Here is a 20703-nt window from a genome sequence, read left to right as displayed (position 1 = left end):
GCCGTGAATCGAGCCAGTGTATGGCCTGCTTAATAGCTTTTTTGCATAGAGATAACAACTGGAGTTTCTCAACTCTTCCTGCACTGGAAACAATTAGACTGATGTATCTGATCTTAATGGTTTTTTTCTTAGCTGTAGTACACATACAAATCATAATATCATCATTTTTTTTTCGCTTCAGTGTCTCTTTAAAAAGATAATAAATATGTAAATAAAGTCTAATCGCTATGTGCCATAAGCCTATACACAAATAAATTCTAAGATAAATATATATTCTTTAAAAAAAACTTTACTTCGCTTTCATATATAGTTGATTAAAACTGTTTTGGAAATACAAGAATACATATATAGTTAAGGTCTCTGAATCATCCCTCAATGCATGTGAAATATATGGAATATATAAAGTATGTAGTGGTGGTAGGAAAATGTCTCAATGCATAGCTGCATGGGTGGGAGAATTATACTGGAAAGACTTGGCCGGCTAAGTATTAGGGGACATAAGGTAGAAATCGCTGGGCTCAGTGGCTGCTTCTGCCTATATATTAAAAAGTTAGCCAGTCACTGAAGGGTAAAACAATGTAGTGCTTGCTATGAAGGTTTAACAGCAGGGGAAGCGCTGCTATGGCTAGCAGTGAAAGCTAGTCCTAAAATAACATTCTATGCAAGCCTATTACTTGCATAGAACTACTGGCAAAGTACAAATCCATCCTATGGGAGAACCCTTTAACACTGCGGTCCTCAAGTGGTTAAGCATCTACTTCATTTAGAAACTAAGATATACAGTGATGTGAAAAACTATTTGCCCCCTTCCTGATTTCTTATTCTTTTGCATGTTTGTCACACTTAAATGTTTCTGCTCATCAAAAACCATTAACTATTAGTCAAAGCTAACATATTGAACACAAAATGCAGTTTTAAATGATGGTTTTTATTATTTAGTGAGAAAAAAACTCAAAACCTACATGGCCCTGTGTGAAAAAGAAATTGCCCCCTGAACCTAATAACTGGTTGGGCCACCCTTGGCAGCAATAACTGCAATCAAGCGTTTGCGAGAACTTGCAACGAGTCTTTTACAGCGCTCTGGAGGAATTTTGGCCCACTCATCTTTGCAGAATTGTTGTAATTCAGCTTTATTTGAGGGTTTTCTAGCATGAACCGCCTTTTTAAGGTCATGTCACAACATCTCAATAGGCTTCAGGTCAGGACTTTGACTAGGCCACTCCAAAGTCTTCATTTTGTTTTTCTTCAGCCATTCAGAGGTGGATTTGCTGGTGTGTTTTGGGTCATTGTCCTGCTGCAGCACCCAAGATCGCTTCAGCTTGAGTCGACGAACAGATGGCCGGACATTCTCCTTCATGATTTTTTGGTAGACAGTAGAATTCATGGTTCCATCTATCACAGCAAGCCTTCCAGGTCCTGAAGCACTAAAACAACCCCAGACCATCACACTACCACCACCACTACCACCACCATATTTTACTGTTGGTATGATGTTCTTTTGCTGAAATGCTGTTTTACTTCTACGCCAGATGTAACGGGATACACACCTTCCAAAAAGTTCAACTTTTGTCTCGTCGGTCCACAAGGTATTTTCCCAAAAGTCTTGGCAATCATTGAGTTGTTTTTTAGCAAAATTGAGACGAGCTTTAATGTTCTTTTTGCTTAAAAGTGGTTTGCGCCTTGGATATCTGCCATGCAGGCCGTTTTTGCCCAGTCTCTTTCTTATGGTGGAGTCGTTGAATACTGACCTTAATTGAGGAAAGTGAGGCCTGGAGTTCTTTAGATGTTGTCCTGGGGTCTTTTGTGGCCTCTCGGATGAGTTTTCTCTGCGCTCTTGGGGTAATTTTGGTTGGCCGGCCACTCCTGGGAAGGTTCATCACTGTTCCGTGTTTTTGCCATTTGTGGATAATGGCTCTCACTGTGGTTCGCTGGAGTCCCAAAGCTTTAGAAATGGCTTTATAACCTTTACCAGATTGATAGATCTCAATTACTTTTGTTCTCATTTGTTCCTGAATTTCTTTGGATCTTGGCATGATGTCTAGCTTTTGAGGTGCTTTTGGTCTACTTCTCTGTGTCAGATAGCTCCTATTTAAGTGATTTCTTGATTGAAATAGGTGTTAGTAATCAGGCCTGGGGGTAACTACAGAAATTGAACTTAGGTGTGATAAACCACAGTTAAGTTATTTTTGTTAACAAGGGGGCAATCACTTTTTCACACAGGGCCATGTAGATTTGGAGTTTTTTTTTCTCACTAAATAATAAAAACCATCATTTAAAACTGCATTTTGTGTTCAATTATGTTATCTTTGACTAATAGTTAACGGTTTTTGATGAGCAGAAACATTCAAGTGTGACAAACATGCAAAAGAATAAGAAATCAGGAAGGGGCAAATAGTTTTTCACATCACTGTATATTAGATATAATTTCTATATATTTGTATTAAAAATTCAGGGTATTTCCACATGCTTTCTTTTTTAACTACTTTAAGTACGCCTCACGCCACTGGGCGTGGCCGCGGCAGCAGCCCCAGGACCGCCTAACTCCAATTGGCGTCAAGTCCTGGGGTTGCAGTTTCCCAGGGAATGGCTGTGCGCATGCACAATCAATCCCTGCCCCTTCACGGAACTGAGTTCCATGATTAGCCTGCTAGCCGCCGATCACGGCTAGCAGGCTGCTTTGTAAACGAAAGGGGAAAGAAATCCCCTTTGTTTGTATGCGTACAGCGCTGCGGTCTCCAGCAGCGCTGTACGAGATCGGCGATCCCCGGCCTCTGATTGGCTGAGACCTATGAGAGGCGGAGAACAGGACGGATCACCGTCCTGTTCAATTCTTCAGGCGGAGGGGAGGGAGGAAGGAGAGGGAGGGCGATGGTGGCAATGAGAGCCGATTGCTGGGCTCCATAACTGGGCTGTGCAGGAGGCTGAAAAGCCTGCACAGCCCAGTGCCCCAACAAGGAGCCTGGTCGGTAGGGGGGTTTAACACTGCGGTCCTCAAGTGGTTAAACATCTACTTCATTTAGAAACTAAAAAGATTGCCCTTGCAGGACAAAATTACCAGATTGTGTTGAGTGTGGAGCTTTGTAAACCATACAGAAAAGCTTCTGCTGAATCCAGGGAAGAGACAAAAAACTTTCTTTACTTTTGTCTTGTAATTGTTGTGCAAACAATCTGATAATGTGCCCTCCAAACCTTCAAAATCCCTATAAGTGACATTAGACCAATCCTTTTTTTTTTTTTTTTTTTTTTTTATTATTATTATTATTATTATTATTTTTATAGTAGTTTTTTTATGTGACAATTTTGCTAAAGGTTTCATGTTTTAGAGCAAAAGTTTAATTTTGAGTTTCAAACCACTTTAAATGTATCAGTCACAATGTACTATAATTGCCAAGTCTAACTTTTTTTCTTTGTGGCGATTCTTTGCCAGGTTCCTTACAGACTCCATGCGGTGCTAGTTCATGAAGGCCAGGCTAATGTGGGCCACTACTGGGCTTACATATACAACCACACCAGAAAATGCTGGCTGAAGTACAATGATATCTCTGTTACTGAGGTCACCTGGGAAGACCTGGAAAGAGACTCTTATGGAGGGATGAAAAATGCCAGTGCTTATTGTCTTATGTACATAAATGATAAACTGCCACACTTAATAACCGGTAAGAAATTATTTTCTCTTACAACAGGGATGTCCAACTCCAGTCTTCGAGGGCCATATATCCATGTCAGTGTTTAGGATGGACACAGAAATAGAGAAATGCATTCTACTTGATGAAACACGCCTTTCCTTATTCGGCCTCATCAATTAATTTGAGCTGTGCCCAGAATGTGTGAGAACCTCGCCTCTGAGGACTGGAGACATCCCTGACTTACAAGGAAAGTTTATCTAAACTTCTGTAGAAGGCAATAGAAATGTACCCAGTCCATATGAATCCTAGTAACCACTTTGCTGTCACACCAACAAGAAGGTGCAGATAAAGGTCAACTTTCCTCTTGTTGCATAGATAATGAAGCTGGACAGCTGGAAGATAGAATTGCTGCCCTCCCACTGCATTTAATGCAGTACGTCAGAAAGGAAAACCAAGCGTTTGACCTCGAAGTGGAGGAATGGGAAGAAGATCACTCATGCAAAATGCCCCAGATGGACCCTGTTGTAACATCAAGTGAGCGGAGTCCCTCACCCTGCAATAGTAAGCAGCACCTTATTTATAAAATAGGACATAAAACAGTTTATGGTAAAAACAGTAAATATACACTTACATTGAAGTAAATAAACTATATTAACGAAGAAGCTGTAAACAGAGAAATGTATGGTCTGCATTTGGAAAAACTTATATAAACGCTATTCGCTGACTGTTGAGCTGCTTTTTTGAATTGGAACACCTAACCTGCAAGCTAGTGTTTAGCCAGTGATATGAGCTGAAAGGTGGTGTTCTTGGATGAAAACTTAGCCAATCTCTGTTTCTCATTGGGGGTTCTCTGACATCAACCTATGCCTAAGCCTGAAGTGAACTATTATGATTATTATTTATTGGATTTATATAGCACCAATATATTGGTGCTGCACTGTACAATAAGTAAAGTTACACTACTTGGCCTTGCACCAAATTGAGCATCCCTGAAACCTCTGTTTTTAAAGGGAACCGGAGTTGACATGGAAAAAAAAAATCATACATATCTGGGGCTTCCTCTAGCCCCCTCTGGCCTGATCCAATCCGTCCCTTGGCACCATCCTTATCCTCCTGGATTTTCCATAAGGCCTCCCGGTATCTTCAGCCAGTTAAGGCTTACTGTGCATGCGTGGCCACACATGCCCAACCCGCCGTGCTCCCCGTCGCCAGGGCTCTTTGTGCCTGTGCAGTACTGCGCAGGGGCAGCACTCTACTGGCCGTGGGTGCAAGATGGGGAGCGCGCGCAGCTGCACTGTGCATGCGCCGATTGGCTGAAAATACCGGGAGCCCTTACGGAAGATCCAGGAGGAGGATATCTATATATACAGATGCAAGACCTTTGCAATAGCTGGCTTCCTTTTTAGAAGCTAGTGTCTTTCTGTTAGCTAAATGTGTGACTGACATACTATTGCCCTCTCTTTTAAAACTGAATTTGTATTAGATGGGCAGGAAACTCTGCAGCTAAAGAAACAAATGTATTGAACACTATTTTCATCTTCCACACCTTCAGCTGCATGTTTTGTTTTGTTTTTTGTTGTTGTTTTTTGCTGTAATGCTGGAAAAGGTATCCTAGCCTGTTTTTAGGTTTTTTTTTTTTGTTTATTTAAATTTTTGTTTTGAAGTTATTTTAAACAAAGAGTACAGGAGAAGCTATACCATCCCTGGCCAGATGGCTTGGAAAATGTTGTAAAACATTCAGATATAGAACAAATGAAACAAACCACATCACCATTAACAGATTATACTGGATAAAGCAATATAGAGAAAATCCCATTACATAAGTCATAAAGGACTTTAACTGGGGATTAGTCCAAAAGTGGGATCGGGTATATGCATTCAGAAAATATCAGCAAAGGGCCAATAGGCAATTATGAATATGTATGTAGCTTAAAGTGAACCTCCGGACTAAAAATCGACTCAGCAGCACTGAAAAGGCTTGGTGTTTAACAGTTTCACAGCATCAGAACTTTTTCTCTTATACAAGCCTCATTTTTAGCTGCACAAAAGAAAACTGCCTGGGCTTTTTTCCCCTGATGCTGTGCAAAGCATGATGGGATTTCTGATGTTCTTTCTGCTGTTTTTGGTGCAAATTTTTTTTTTTTTTTTTGAATTTGACATTTGAAGCCTAGCTTGTGCAGCTGGGAGGGGTAATCCGCACACAGGACAGTTGGAACTGTCTCCTGCTCCTTGTCACCTCCTTTCAACCAAAAAGATGGCTGCCCCCATGACAAAGGTGGCAGCCCCCATGAATCACAAACATTTGCCTGTTCTTTTAAAACAGGGTGGGTAAGAGATTATATTACCTATCTATTCTAATCAACATAACTAATGTAACTTGATGACAGTATGTTTGTTTAGGCTGAAGTTCCCCTTTAAGAGTAAAAGTACTATGATATACTGATGACTGTAAAGGGTATGAAAAGCTATAATGGGGGAGGGGGGGGGGGGAGAGATACCCAAGAGCTGTTGATAAGGATCTTTACTTGAGATGATTATGAAATGTATGAACGCTGAATTACAGCAAAGGTGTTGAAAGGGATGAGCTATTAATTCTGCCTGAGAACTTATTTTCTGTATTAAAGAATCACTATAGCGAAAAGTAAGCAGTTCAAATCTGCCAAAACAGACAGATTTTTGACTAGTCCATCTCCTCATGGGGGTTCTCAGTTTTCTTTGTTTTCAAAACCATTTACTGAATGACAGTTGCTAAGTGCTCATCCTGATTCACCTTGGATGCCCCTTATCTTGTCACTGGTAGTCCTTTTTTGAGCCCTTTTTTATGTACTAAATAAACCCTAAAGACTTGCTTGCTTCAAAAAATGCTCACCATTTGACCTTTGTCAAAGTTGCTGAAATCATTATGCTTGCTTATTTCAATCCTGCTTGACACACATCACCTATCTGTATACTTTCTGCCTTTTCATATTCAACCCCCTTGCCAGATGCTGTTGCGGAGAGATAATGCATGTTATTCAAATCACTTTTTGTTATTCACATCATTTTTCTTTTTCATGTTATGAACATCATTTTACATTACTGATGTCCATTATTTTTCTATATGCAGTGGCTGAAAAGTCCATGGTACTGCACAATAACTTGTCTGCACCTCCACAGTTCCTGCATTGGGAAAAGGCACCCCTGATGCAACTAAATTTCCAATACTCAAATTACCATCAATGCTACAAAATGACTGTGTAGTTATTATACCCCCATTCTGATAGCAAAAAGGATTACAACCACAAATGTTTAAAGGGAATGTCCGAGAAGTAATAAAAAAAAAATCAACTTACCTGGGGCTTCCTCCAGCCCATGGCAGCTTGTTGTGTGCTCTCGCCGCAGCTCTGCTTCCAGCCGGGGGCCCGTGGTCCCCTCCGGTGAAGATGCTGACCTTGCCAGGTTGGCATTTACTGCGCCTGCGCGAGCGCCACTGGTGATTTGAGCTCACATGGTCTAGAGCGTTCTGCGCAGACGCAACACTTTTGCACCTGCGTGGAACGCTCCAGACCATGTGAACGTGATCACCAGTGGCGCAGCAGGTCAGCATCTTCACCGGAGAGGACCCCGGGCAACTTACTGGAAGTGGAGCTGGGGCGAGGGCACAGGACGGCTGTCAAGGGTAAGAAAATACTTTTACACTCCATTCACCTGAATTTACTTGACTGCCATATCTCAGTGTAATTGAAGACTTAATAAAGGGAGGTAAAGATTGCTCTGCAATACTGATCCCCAGTTAGGTAATGACTTTGCCAGCAGCAGAAATAGCAGGTGGCTCCCACCTTTCTTGTGCAAGCGATGACTCTGCTAGGAATGGGCTCTCCAACCTTCATATTGCATCTGCTTCCAGGAACAGCTTGTGAAAGATGCAAAATCCGTAATGCAATACATTAGAATTTTTGGTCTCTGGATATATTTGAAACAGTTATTGATCTTTGTTATTGCTTAAAAATAATTGCTTAAAGATAATTCATTCAATGTCTTTGTATTGTGTTGCCATTTTGTAGGTGTCTTTTCATGTGGGGATTCAACCAGATCTTTGTCATCTGAGCATGCTATGATTGCTAAAGATCAGACTGCTCTGGCAATAACGAATACAGCTGAGGCGTATGAAAAAAACGGTGTAGAGGCTGCTCTGATAAAGGTAACGTGTTTTATTATGTGCTCATGCTAGATTCATCTTGTTTACGATTCTGTCAACTGGAATTTTGTTAGCAAGGATGGTGCCTCAAATAGTTTGTTAGGTTATGGAAACTGAAGCAAAACTTGAGATTTTGATCATATTCTATTATTATTATTTTTTTTTATGAGTGTGAAACTACAGCATTTTCAGTTTTCATGCAGTTATGTTCATAAGTTTACTTGGGAGAATTTGATTTATTAACCACTTTTTTTTATAGAATAGAACTTTTTTGTCTTTCACTCAAAAGTGGTTTACTGAAGCCATTTATTGTCAAACAACTGTTTGTGTAGTGATTAGGATTAAAAAGCATAAACTACCCAAATGACCTTGAGCAAAGTTTACATACCCCAGTTCTAAATACCATGCACTGCCTTCTTTAAAGGATACCCTAGGTGACGTGGCTGGATAGTGTACAGGCTAAGGGCTCTGCCTTTGACATGGGAGACCAAGTTTTGAATCCTGGCTAGGGTCAGTACGTATTGAGTAAGGAGTTTAAGGCAAGACTCACCAACACTGCAGGGTGGCCTCTTGAGCGTGTCCCAGTGGCTGCAGCTCTTGAGCGCTTTGAGTCCGACAGGAGAAAAGCACTATGCAAATATTTGGATTTATTATTATTATGAGATAGACCTGTGTATGTACAGTGCCTAGCACACAAATAACTATGCTGTGTTCCTTTTTTTCTTCTCTGCCTGAAAGAGTTAAATATCCGGTACGTAAGTGGCTGACTCAATCCTGACTCAGACAGGAAGAGACTACTGTGTGACCCTCACTGATAAGAAGTTCCAACTATAAAACACTTTCCTAGCATAAAATGGCTTCTGAGAGCAGGCAAGAGATAAAAAAGGTCACTTGTTCATGGATTTTAGCTCTGGCATACTTAAATGAATGTGTCATTGTGCAAAAACAAAACCGTTAAAATTTAAAAAATAAAACTGTAATATCTTGGAGAACCTGAACTGAAAATAAAGTCAACATAACCATACACGGGTCATACTTACCTCCTGTGTAGTCTACTACACAATCTTTCTCCTCTCCTGTGCCCCATTTGTCCACTGTGATCAATGGACTTCTCAGTCCTCCATTTTAAAAATGGCCATTACCCCATAACAGCTTCCTGGTCAGCACACTGTTAAACTGTAATTTTACCTACTTGAGCCATAGGGAAACATGGACATTACCTTACACATTCAGTTGTAACTGACAGCTGCTGATATATAGCTGACAGCAACTGGTATATAAGGGATCACTGTATGAAGAAAATGGTGAGCTTCTGAGAGGAACTGATGGCGAGGTAAGTATGTCATATTCATTTGCAGCTACGTCATGTGTGTGTGTGTTTTAAAAAATTTACTTGCTTCAGGTTTCCTTTGTCATTTTTAGGAGAAGGAAGATAAATACAATTTTGTTTCATTAGTTTATTTTTGCCTTGGGTAATTTCAAGATCAATGACGGCTTGAAGTCTTTTGTTGTAGTTGTACATGAGGCTCTTTATCTTCTAAGATGGTAAAGCTGTCCATTTTCCCTTGCAAAAAAGCCTTCAGTTCCTGTAAATTCTTGGGCAGTCTTGCATATACTGCACTTTTTAGGTTTCCCCAGAGTGGCTTGATGATGAGATCTGGAGACTGAGATGGCCATTAACCATTTCAGCCCATGGGGATTTTTCACCTTATGCAACAGCAATTTTCACCTCCAATTCATTCGCCAAAAAACGTTATCGCTACTTATCACAATGAATTGATCTAGATCTTGTTTTTTCTGCCACCAATTAGGCTTTCTTTCGGTGGTACATTTTGCTAAGAATAATTTTTCTAAATGGATTTTCACAGGAATATTAAAAAAATTGAAAAAATTCATTATTTCTCAGTTTTCGGCCATTATAGCTGTAAAATACATGCTACCATAATGAAAACCTATGTATTTGCCCATTTGTCTCGGTTATTACACCATTTAAATTTTGTCCCTATCACAATGTATGGCGCCAATATTTTATTTGGAAATAAAGGTGCATTTCTTTTTTTAGGGAGCATGCGGGTGCGCACCCAATCGTGCGCGGGAGTGCGCAGCTGCCGCCTGGACGTGACAATCGCATCCAGGCGGCAGGAATGGTTACAGAACATTCACTTTATGTTGCTGTAGCCAATGACAGGTCAACTTGGCCTTACTGCATTCATATTGTCCTCAATTGTGACTAAGTTTCCTGTGCCTTTGTATTTCACACATCTCCAAAACATCAGCAATGCACCACCATGTTTCACAGTAAGAATGTTGTACCTTTCATCATTGGCCTTCTTGACTCAGCTCAAAATGTTGTATGGTTTTGGCCAAAAAGTTCAGTTTTAGTTTCATTACTCCAAATGACTTTGTAATCTGTATTATATCTGCCCGCCTCTGGATTAACTGGTATATGTTTTTTTATATATATGGGGAGTCCTCTCCAGGTTAGAGGTCCATCACGCCTCAGCTGTCTGATCCAATGAAGAAAAAATTCCCGGCAGGACTCGACCCTTTAAAGTGCATATCAGTATTTATTGCATTATAATGGCAGCCGTACAACAGCAATGCAACAGCATGACGTTTCGGGCAAGAGCCCTTTATCAAATGCTCATTTGATAAAGGGCTCTTGCCCGAAACGTCATGCTGTTGCATTGCTGTTGTACGGCTGCCATTATAATGCAATAAATACTGATATGCACTTTAAAGGGTCGAGTCCTGCCGGGAATTTTTTCTTCATTGGTCCAAATGACTTTGTGCCAGAAGCTTTGAGGCTTGACTCTGCTGTTTGGCATATTGTAAGCGGGATTCATTGTGGCATTTGCGTAGTAATTTTTTTTCTTCTGGTAACTCGACCATGCTGCCTGTTAAGTAGCCCCTTATTGTGCATCTTGGTACTGCCACACCACATTTTTTCATAGTCCTGTATTTCACCTGAAGTTATTTGTGGGTTTTTCCTTGCATCTCAAACAATTTTTCTGGCAATTGTGGGTGAAATTTTAGTTGGTCTACCTGACTGTGGTTTGGTTTCAACAGAACACATAATTTCCCACTTTTTGATGAGTTTGAACACTGCTGATTGGCATTCTCAATGCCTTGGATATCTTATTATTTCCCTTCCCTGTTTTATAGAGCTCAACTACCTTTTACTGCAGATCCTTTGACTTTTATTTTGTTTTCCCCATGACTCAAGGTGCGTACACACATGCGACTATAGTCGTTTGTAACGATCGTTCCCCGATCTTTACCAACGACGATCGTTACAAAAAACGAACCACCGACTATTAAGGCAAACGACGAACGAGCCAAATCGCTACAAAAGAAAGTTCTGTCTCGGCGGATTTTAACCAACGACGATCGTTTGCAAAAGTAGTACATCGTTGGAAACGGTCGTTCGTACTAGGCTTGACATGCGCATTTCACTATTTCTCTGTGAAACTTCTCATTTTTATGCGCAGGCGCAATAGTTGCTTTACGTGATGTAACGTTCGTTCTAACGATCAGATCGTTACACACCTTTTAAACTATCTTTACTTAGGTCGTTCTTTCATCAATTAAAAGTTCGTTCGTCGTTCTCAACGAACGATCGTTGTCGCATGTGTGTACGTAGCATTAGAATCCACACATCAGTGCAGCGCTGGATGGGAGATGGAACGATCTGTCAGGAGTCCAGAAACTCTGAACTTTTTTTTTTCTTTACAAACCCACTAATTACATGCAAACAGATCACAGGTGATGGTGGTTTCCTTTTTCAATAAAAACATTTTTAAAAAAACGTTTTTTGTGTCAAACTGTGTACATTGTTGCCAAGACGGACAAATCACCGGGGTGTGTAAACTTAACAAGGTCATCTGGGTAGTTTGTGTAGTGGTTATGGTTTAAAAAGGGTAAGCACAGTTGTCTGGCAGTAAATGGCTTCAAACAACCGCTAACCAGGAGTGAGAAACTTTTTTTTTTTTTTTTTTTTTTTTGTCGGTGTGTTATCCCTTATTGTGTACAGTCCTGGCCAAAAGTTTTGAGACTGTCAAAAATATTGGAAATTAGAAAAGTTAGTGCTTAATTTTTTATAATAGCAATTTGCATATACTCCAGAATGTTATGAAGAGTGGTTTAGATGAATTGCATAGTCCTTCCTTGCCATGAAAATTAACTGAATCCCCCCCAAAAAAACGTTTCCAATGCATTTCATTGCTGACATTAAATGACCTGCTGAGGTCATTTCAGTAATCGTCTTGTTTACTCAGGTGAGAATGGTGACGAGCACAAGGCTGGAGATCATTATGTCAGGCTGATTGGATTAGAATAGCAGACTTGACATGTTATGAGGGTGATGCTTGAAATCCTTGATCTTCCATTGTTAACCAAGGTGACCAGCAAAGAAACGCATGCAGCCATCATTGTGTTGCATAAAAATGGCTTCACAGGCAAGGATATTGTGGCTACTAAGATTGCACCTAGAACAACAATTTATAGGATCATCAAGAACTTTAAGGAAAGAGATTCAATTCTTAAGAAGGCTTCAGGGAGTCCAAGAAAGTCAAGCAAGCACCAGGATAGTCTCCTAAAGAGGATTCAGCTGCGGGATCTGAGTGAAACCAGTGCAGAGGTTGCTCCGGAATGGAAGCAGGCAGGTGTGAGCGCATCTGCACACACAGTGAGGCGACTTTTGGAAGATGGCCTGGTGTCAAGAAGGGGAGCAAAGAAGCCACCCCTCTCCCAAAAAAAACTTCAGGGGCAGATTGATCTTCTGCAGAAAGTATGGTGAATAGACTGCTGAGGACTGGGGCAAAGTCAAATTCTCAGATGAAGCCCCTTTCCGATTGTTTGGGGCATCTGGAAAAAGGCTTGTCAGGAGAAGAAAAGGTGAGCGCTACCATCAGTCCTGTGTCATGCTAATAGTAAAGCATCCTGAGACCATTCATGTGTGGGGTTGCTTCTCATCCAAGGGAATGGGCTCACTCACAATTTTGCCAAACACAGCCATGAATAAAGCATAGTACCAAAACACCCTCCAACAGCAACTTCTTCCAACAATCCAGCAACAGTTTGGTGAAGAACAATGCATTTTCCAGCACGATGGAGCACCGTGTCATAAGGCAAAAGTGATAACTAAGTGGCTCGGGGACCAGAACGTTGACATTTTGGGTCCATGGTCTGGAAACTCCCCAGATCTGAATCCCATTGAGAACTTGTGGTCATTCCTCAAGAGGTGGGTGGACAAACAAAAACCAACTAATTCTGAATAACTCACAGAAGTGATTATGAAAGAATGGTCAGGATTTGACCCAGAAGTTGAGAGCATCAGGGCTGTGGAGTCGGTACAAAAATCCAGTCTCCGACTCAATTTAGGATTCTACTGACTCCGACTCCTCGACTCCGCCTCCTCTAATTTGCATATTACAATCTTGTTTATTGAATGTATGTAACATGAAATTCGTCTCTTAACTGCCAATGCTTAGGAATTTTAAAAGACAACTGAAGTGAGAAGGATATGGAGACTGCCATATTTATTCCCTTTAGTCATAGACTAAAACTAGTCCTTGGTAAGAGTACTTGTAATAGGTACAGGCCGGAACAAAGAACATCTATCAGGCCCTAGGCAATGTAACTGTGGGTACATGTAAGAGTGATGTGCAGGTACTCTGCAGGGGAATAAGGAGATTCTTCCTCTAATTCACATTCTTCATGCACAATCTGAACTAGGTTTATGGGTGATAGACAACACCTCTGTGTTCAATGTGCACAACATTCTCAGTGGATTCCCTGCAGCTCTGTGGAGAGTGCATATGTAGAGTATAGTACTACTGTGTAACAAAGTAAATCTGAGACAGATGAAATTAGTTTTTTATACATACCTGGGGCTTCCTCCAACCCCCTACAGGCTAATCAGTCCCTCGCTGTCCCCCTCCGCCACCTGGATCTTCTGGTATGAGTCCAGGTACTTGAGCCAGTTTGGCATAGAGCGCATGCACACACTCCGACGCCGGGAGCGTACTACACCTGCACAGCACTGTTGCGCAGGTGCAGAACGCTCCTGGCTGTGGAAGTGGCATGCGGCCGGACTGCGCTGAATGGCTGAATTACCAGGACTCATAGCAGAAGTTCCAGGTGGTGGAGGTGGACAGCGAGGGACTGATTAGCCTGAAGGGGGTTGGAAGAAGCCCCAGGTATGTAAAAACTTTTTTCTTTTTATCCTTCTCCGGTACCATTTAATTCGTAGTCGCCAAACCAAAGGCTTTATACTTACAGCATAGGTGTTATTTCGTATATATGAGATTCCTGTGTACACATCATATATACAGTCACAATCAAATGTGTATATCTGACTTTAAAAATACGGGGACTGCTTTCTTGAAGCAGCACAAGTAACTGATTTTGATTGGTTTATTTCATTTTTGTGGACTAAGCACAGCTATTACTGTATGTATAAATTATTTATAATGACTATTATCTGAGAAATAGAACATTTTATCATATTTTCTATTTTAATTAGTTTAAATTCATTAGGAGTCGGAGCATTTTTTTCCCGACTCCAGGCACCCAAAATTGCTCCGACTCCACAGCCCTGGAGAGCATGCCCAGTTGAATTGCAGAGTTCCTGAAAAAGAAGGGCCAACACTGCAAATACTGACTCTTTGCATAAATCCCATGTAATTGTCAATAAAAGCCTTTAAAACGTATGAAGCGTTTATAATTATATTTCAGTACATCACATAAACTGAAACAAAGATCTAAAAGCAGTTTAGCAGCAAACTTTGTGAAAACTCTTATTTTTGACAATCTCCAAACTTTTGGCCAGGATTGTATAAAAAATGGTTATGGAAGCATAAGTTCTGTCAGGGTATGTGAACTTATGAGCACAACCGTACATTTGCCGAATTAAAACAGTTTGGAGGTGAGGAAAGCACATTTCCCTATGCTATTCCCTACAAGTGGAAAGGTTTCCCCATTTGCAATGTGTTGGTATCCTCATTTCCTCCACAAATCAGCATTTGAATGCATGCATGCTTTTAGCTAAGACCAAGCGTAAGACTGCAATGTGCAAAAAGTGGAAAAATATGACCCAATACCACGTTTGTGTGGTAAGGCTTAAATATAGATGGAATAAATCCAAAAATTCTTTGAATCTAAATCCAAAAAGGTCCTCGAATATCTGAAACCTTTTGAATCCTGTACATAATTGTGTGATCTAAAAACTTAGTTAAAGATTCAAACTCTCTTTATTCTTCTTTTGATTTTTCTGACAATCTTCACAAAGATGTCAGAAGGCCAGCCTATTTTCTCCATTCATCATCCTGGACGGTTTCTGAGACTAGCTTGTCTCCTTCCTAAATCGGAAACCCCTGACATAAATACAATTAAGACCCATCACCTGGTATAAAATCAGTACCTCCCTTCCTTTCTGCAGTTTTTTGTTTCACCAGATCACCCACGGAAGCACAGGAATGCTGGAGTATGTTTAGTTTCTTGTGGGTAGTGGAGCTAGACGACATCTACTCAGTTAGGGCTTTTGTTTTTGTTTGGCATGGGGTCCATATTGTGTTGCAGACCTAGCTGATCGGTGGTGGGGGTAGTAATACCTTAACTGCTAGGCTGTGTTTGGTAGTCCAGTGGGCACACTCTTCACTACCGGCATTGCCGACTACTTTTCACATGCATGCTCTGTGCACCTCAGTGGCATTTCCGGCGGAAGTAAACAAAACTGAGCTAGAGTGTGGCAACTGACTTCAAGGGGGATGATTGGTTAGTGGGGTTAAGGTAACCCCCCTTAGATTGGGGGGGTTACCTTAACCATGTCACCACATACAGCTGATTAGTGCACATTAAATGGCGTTCCCGCATGCGGAAATGCTTAAAACAGCATACTTTACCGACAACTTAGCAAAATATGTATTCATAAAGACTGTTTCCGCATGCAAAGCTGACATACCCGTGCAGAGCGATAAATTACCGCATTGTGCGGTGATTCTCTAGATTTTTCTGGAAAAGGTACAAAAATGTCGATTCATAAAATATTAGCGCAAGCGGTATGTGGACGGGAATTACCGCTGCCTCGCAGTAGCGATAAACTTGCGGAGTACATGTAAGTGAATGGGACAGACCTCCCAAGCAGCAGCAGAGAGAGCAGCGCACGGAGGGACTCGGGCAGCTTATCTGTTACCGCCAGCCTTTTCCGGAAAAATTCCGCACTTGTATCGCAACAGGCAACATTTTTATGAATGACCACCCAGAAGTCTAAAGTACCGACAGTGGTGTTTTCCCGCACTGATTCTCCTTACCGACAGCACTTTTATGAATGATAGTCATTGTGATCCATCTCGGTCATGCCACTTCCATGCTTCCTCCTTCAAATCCGGGGTGTCATAATCACAATGGAACACAACGTGCACCATCTCAGCTGTAGGCAGTGACCTAGGTAAGGTAATTTTCCTCTCTGCCATGCCCAGCAAGTTTTACTCCTATTTTGATTACTAATGCCGCCCAGGGCTATTCATAGCCCGTCCCTAATCTTAACATATACCAGTATTCTGAAATGTAAGCAGAGAGCAGGTAAACATATGTTTCTAATGAAAATCAAGGGGACATTTATCCCCCAGTATTGCTCCCACTGATACACTAGCTACCCGTCATTCCCACTGCCAGTGTTGCCTCTATTATTCCTGCCAATTCTGGAGCAACTAGTGTTCTCCCTGTGAAATACAATGTAGGGTGTGGGCAGCATAGCTCCCCCAGCCAATGGGTAGCCACTGGTGTTTTATACTGCACAATTTGCAGCGGAGCATCTTTACCCATCTGTATGCCTCAACACTTAGTATGCAGATTATATGCCATGCAGAATTCAGGAGAGCGGTTGTTACAACTTCCTCTGTCGGGTTCCTCTTTTCAGCTGCTGTCTTTTGTGTGTCTTCCTTCTATTTAGGTTCAATCCACAGTGTTTGCTAATTACCTTTTGCACCTGAAGCTATCAACCTCCTTATCTTAGGGCAAATGTCTGTTTATATTTGCATAGATGTGGTACTTTTACTCCTCCTTTGTACCTATAACCAGGGCTGTGGAGTCGGTCCAAAAATCCTCCGACTCCTCAGTTTAGGATTCCTCCGACTCCTCGACTCCGACTCCTCTAATTTGCATATTACAATTTTGTTGATTAAAAGTATGTAACATGAAATTCGTCTCTTAACTGCCAACGCTTAGGAATTTTACAAGACAACTGAAGTGAGAAAGATATGTAGACTACTATATTTATTCCATTTAGACTAAAACTAGTCCTTGTAAAAGTACTTGTAAAAGGTACAGACCGGAACAAAGAACATCTATCAGGCCCTAGGCAATGTAACTGTGGGTACATGTAAGAATGATGTGCAGGTACTCTGCAGGGGAATGAGGAGATTCTTCCTCTATTACACATTCTTCATGCACAATCTGAACAAGGTTTATGGGTGACAGACAGCACCTCTGTGTTCAATGTGCACAGCATTCTCAGTGGATTCCCTGCAGCTCTGTGGGGAGTGCATATGTAGAGTATAGTACTACTGTGTAACAAAGTAAACCCGAGACAGATGAAATTAAAGTTTTATACATACCTGGGGCTTCCTCCAGCCGTCTTCAGGATAATCAGTCCCTCGTTGTCCTCCTCCACCACCTGGATCTTCTGCTATGAGTCCAGGTACTTGAGCCAGTTGGGCGTAGTGCGCATGCACACACTCCGCCGCCAGGAGCATACTACACCTGTGCATCACTATTGCGCAGGTGCAGAATGTTCCTGGCTGTGGGAGCGGCATGCGACCGGACAGCGCTAACTGGCTGAATTACCAGGACTCATAGCAGAAGATCCGGGTGGTGGAGGACAGCGAGGGACTGATTAGCCTGAAGGGGGCTGGAGGAAGCCCCAGGTATGTATAAAACTTTACTTTTCATCCGTCTCAGTTACCCTTAAATTTGTAGTCCCCAAACCAAATTTTAACATATCAAATTATTTGATTTCATCAGCAAAGGGAGTGCATACAATTGCATAAATCAGCATCCGTGCAGAATTTTTCATCTCATTGACCATCTCTATTAGTGACACAGCTACACATCAGGCTTTATTCTTACAGCATAGATGTTATTTAGTATATATAAGAGATTCCTGTGTACACATCATATATACAGTCACAATCAGATATGTATATCTGACCTTAAAAATACGGGAACTGCTTTATTGAAGCAGCACAAGTAACTAATTTTAATTGGTTTATTTCATTTTTGTGGACTAAGCACAGCTATTACTGTGTATATATACTGTAAATATATATACATTATTTTTAATGACTATTATCTGAGAAATAGAACATTTTATATTTTCTATTTTAATTACAGTTACAAATTCATTAGGAGTCGGAGTCGGTGCATTTCTTCCCGACTCCGACTCCAGGCACCCAAAATTGCCCGACTCCACGACTCCGACTCCACAGCCCTGCCTATAACCACTTATATTTTTAAGCTTGCCAGAAACGAAGTTGATTCATAGGAAAAGGTTTGACTCAACTCTTGGTCTACCTTATCTTAACTCCAGATTTCTCGAGGTCATCCAGAGTTCCTTTCCCTTTACTTTATGGTCCACCAGAACCAGAGCTAGACTCTTATTTTTGAATGTTTTGGATTGTTGGCAGGTTTCCTCCTGTATGCATCCTGATGTAGTTTAGTAACCTTGGCAATCGATAGATTGTTTCTTCCATCTCCTGTTCCACTGTATATCTGTTCTGTTTCATTCTGTTTCCGACCTGTCTTTATTTTGCCAATATTACAGCCCTCAATTTCTGAACCAGAGGAGACCGGGGAGTCTGAACCCAGTCCCCCTGATGAGTCGGGGGAGAAGGAACAGCAGTGCAGTTCCCAGCTCTCAGAGGTGGAGATCCCCAGTGTGGGGAAGATACTCGTTAGATCTGATGCTGATGGATATAATGAGGAGGTACAGAGTTCTCTATGCAGACCACGTTAATGCTACACATACTGTACTTCATTCAGTATTGTAATAAATGCTTGGCTTGCAATTATTGTGTGGATATACAGTATATAGTACATGTTAATTTGAAGCCACCTTCCTAGGTCAAGGTTCTAGACAAAAATTAAAGAAAACCTAAATTGAAAAAAAAATTGCCCATATACTTACCTGGGACTTCTTCCTGGTCCCTTTTTCCGACTAAGGTTAATTTTAATAAACAGCCTAAAGATACAATATTTTAATCCTCGTTATTTCCTTACTACATATGTGCATCTTAAAGGGTGCATGGTTTTCTGACTGTGGGCTTTCATTTCTGCCAGTATTTGCCTCTTGCTTTCCTTATCCTTAGCTGATGGCAACAATTGGATCATGTTTGGTGTCGAATGCTTGCATGACCTACTTATCCGCTTAATGGAAGGACATGCCACACAGTGCCATTAGGTAGCAAGAAATTGGGGTTTGTTTTAAGCATGTACAACAAATAAAGAGTCAATGTTAAGTTAATCCAAAAATCCTCATCCTAGCAGGGTGTGGGGGGTAAAGGGATCAGAACAGAGCAGTCATTACATTGGTTGTTTGGCTTTCTCCATTCTTCTTATCAGCGTGTTTTCTCTTCTTCATCTGTGTTAGACAATGCTGTCTCCTGCCATGCAAGGCGTTATTCTGGCGATACTCAAAGCCCGCCAGGTCTTTGATCGTGATGGGTCAGAAGCAGGGCTTGTTAAGGTATCTTTGGGTTTTCCATGCTCCATGCACTAATACTCTGGAGTCCAGCTCTTTCCAGAGGGGTTTTGCCGTGCTTACTAACCTGCATGCAGTGAGTGATGTACACCTATCTTAAACCTCGGCATCAAATGAGCCTGGTGAAAATGCATAGGCAAAGGTTACAGTCAGTGAACTGACTCTTTTAGATGCAGTCTTTGCTATGCTGTCTGTTGAGGAAATATGCAAATTTTGATTTTTCTTGTTGAAGCTGAACCTGCCCCATCCTTTCCAGTTTGTCTTGGTGTAAAGTGACTTTGCTGACCAGAAAGAAATCACTGGAGCTCCGCTAACTGCTGCTTCTTCATTTTTCTTGAGTTCAGCTGCACATATCTCAGATCGCTGAATACTCTGACATGCAACAATAAGCTTGGATTGTTGTTTTTTTTGTTAACTTTTAGTCATTTGACCATTTTCTGCTGCCCAGTTTTTTGTTTGTGTTTTTTTTTTTTTTTCACAAATTTGCTTAAAGCAACCCTATAGTGACAGGAAATGTTTTAGATATTTATGTAGAGGGAAGGCTCTGCATCCCGTAGAGCCTTCCTGGTCCTCTGTGCCCTCGTTCCTGCTGACTTTAACAGCTTTGAGGGAAGACTTGGGGGGACACTATATTAAAGGAAGACTATGCTATGTTTCAGTCAAATGTGTGTATGCAGCATAGTGTAAACATGCTTTTGTTTGACACTTTAAGCGGAACTGAAAATAGTTTCACTTACCTGGGGCTTCTGCCAGCCCATTGCAGCCATCCTATCCTGCAATGGTCCTCCACGATTGTCCGTTCTCCCGCCACCATCTAGTTTCGCTTAGGTTGACTTGTAAGTCGATGGGCCACTGCGCCTGTGCAGCTCTGACTATGCGTAATCTTGTTTGCGTTCCCGTCTGCAGTAGCTTCCGGCACAGGGCACTATTGCGGACGGAAATGCGAGCGAAGCTACGCATGACTAGAGCTGCACAGGCTCAGTGGCCCATCGACTAAACAAAAGCTAGCTGTTGGTGGGGGAACACAGGACGTGGAGGACCAGCGCGGGACCGGATGCCTGCAAGGGGCTGGCAGAACCACCGTTGCTCACAATTCTACCAGGTTTCTCTGAATATGGAAATTTTCCCTGCTTGCTGCTATT

General features: G+C 41.5%; 1 protein-coding gene across 3 annotated transcripts in view; it reads left to right on the top strand.

Annotated features, from left to right (window-relative positions):
• The window catches only part of USP28 (ubiquitin specific peptidase 28), a 156003-nt gene that overhangs the window by 82155 nt on the left and 53145 nt on the right, over window positions 1–20703 (top strand). Inside the window, exons 17-21 of one of the 3 annotated variants that reach the window (XM_068240790.1) lie at window positions 3428–3656; window positions 4002–4187; window positions 7670–7806; window positions 18626–18787; window positions 19451–19546. In XM_068240790.1, the coding sequence (XP_068096891.1) occupies window positions 3428–3656; window positions 4002–4187; window positions 7670–7806; window positions 18626–18787; window positions 19451–19546 (810 nt within the window). The remainder of the gene's footprint in view (window positions 1–3427; window positions 3657–4001; window positions 4188–7669; window positions 7807–18625; window positions 18788–19450; window positions 19547–20703) is intronic. The other 2 variants (XM_068240791.1, XM_068240792.1) reach the window with 2 other exon arrangements.

Source organism: Hyperolius riggenbachi, chromosome 6 (genome assembly GCF_040937935.1).
Source record: "Hyperolius riggenbachi isolate aHypRig1 chromosome 6, aHypRig1.pri, whole genome shotgun sequence".
Taxonomy (NCBI): domain Eukaryota; kingdom Metazoa; phylum Chordata; class Amphibia; order Anura; family Hyperoliidae; genus Hyperolius; species Hyperolius riggenbachi.
The sequence above is the reverse complement of the archived record's forward strand: the minus strand, read 5'-3'. Positions and strand labels throughout refer to the sequence as shown.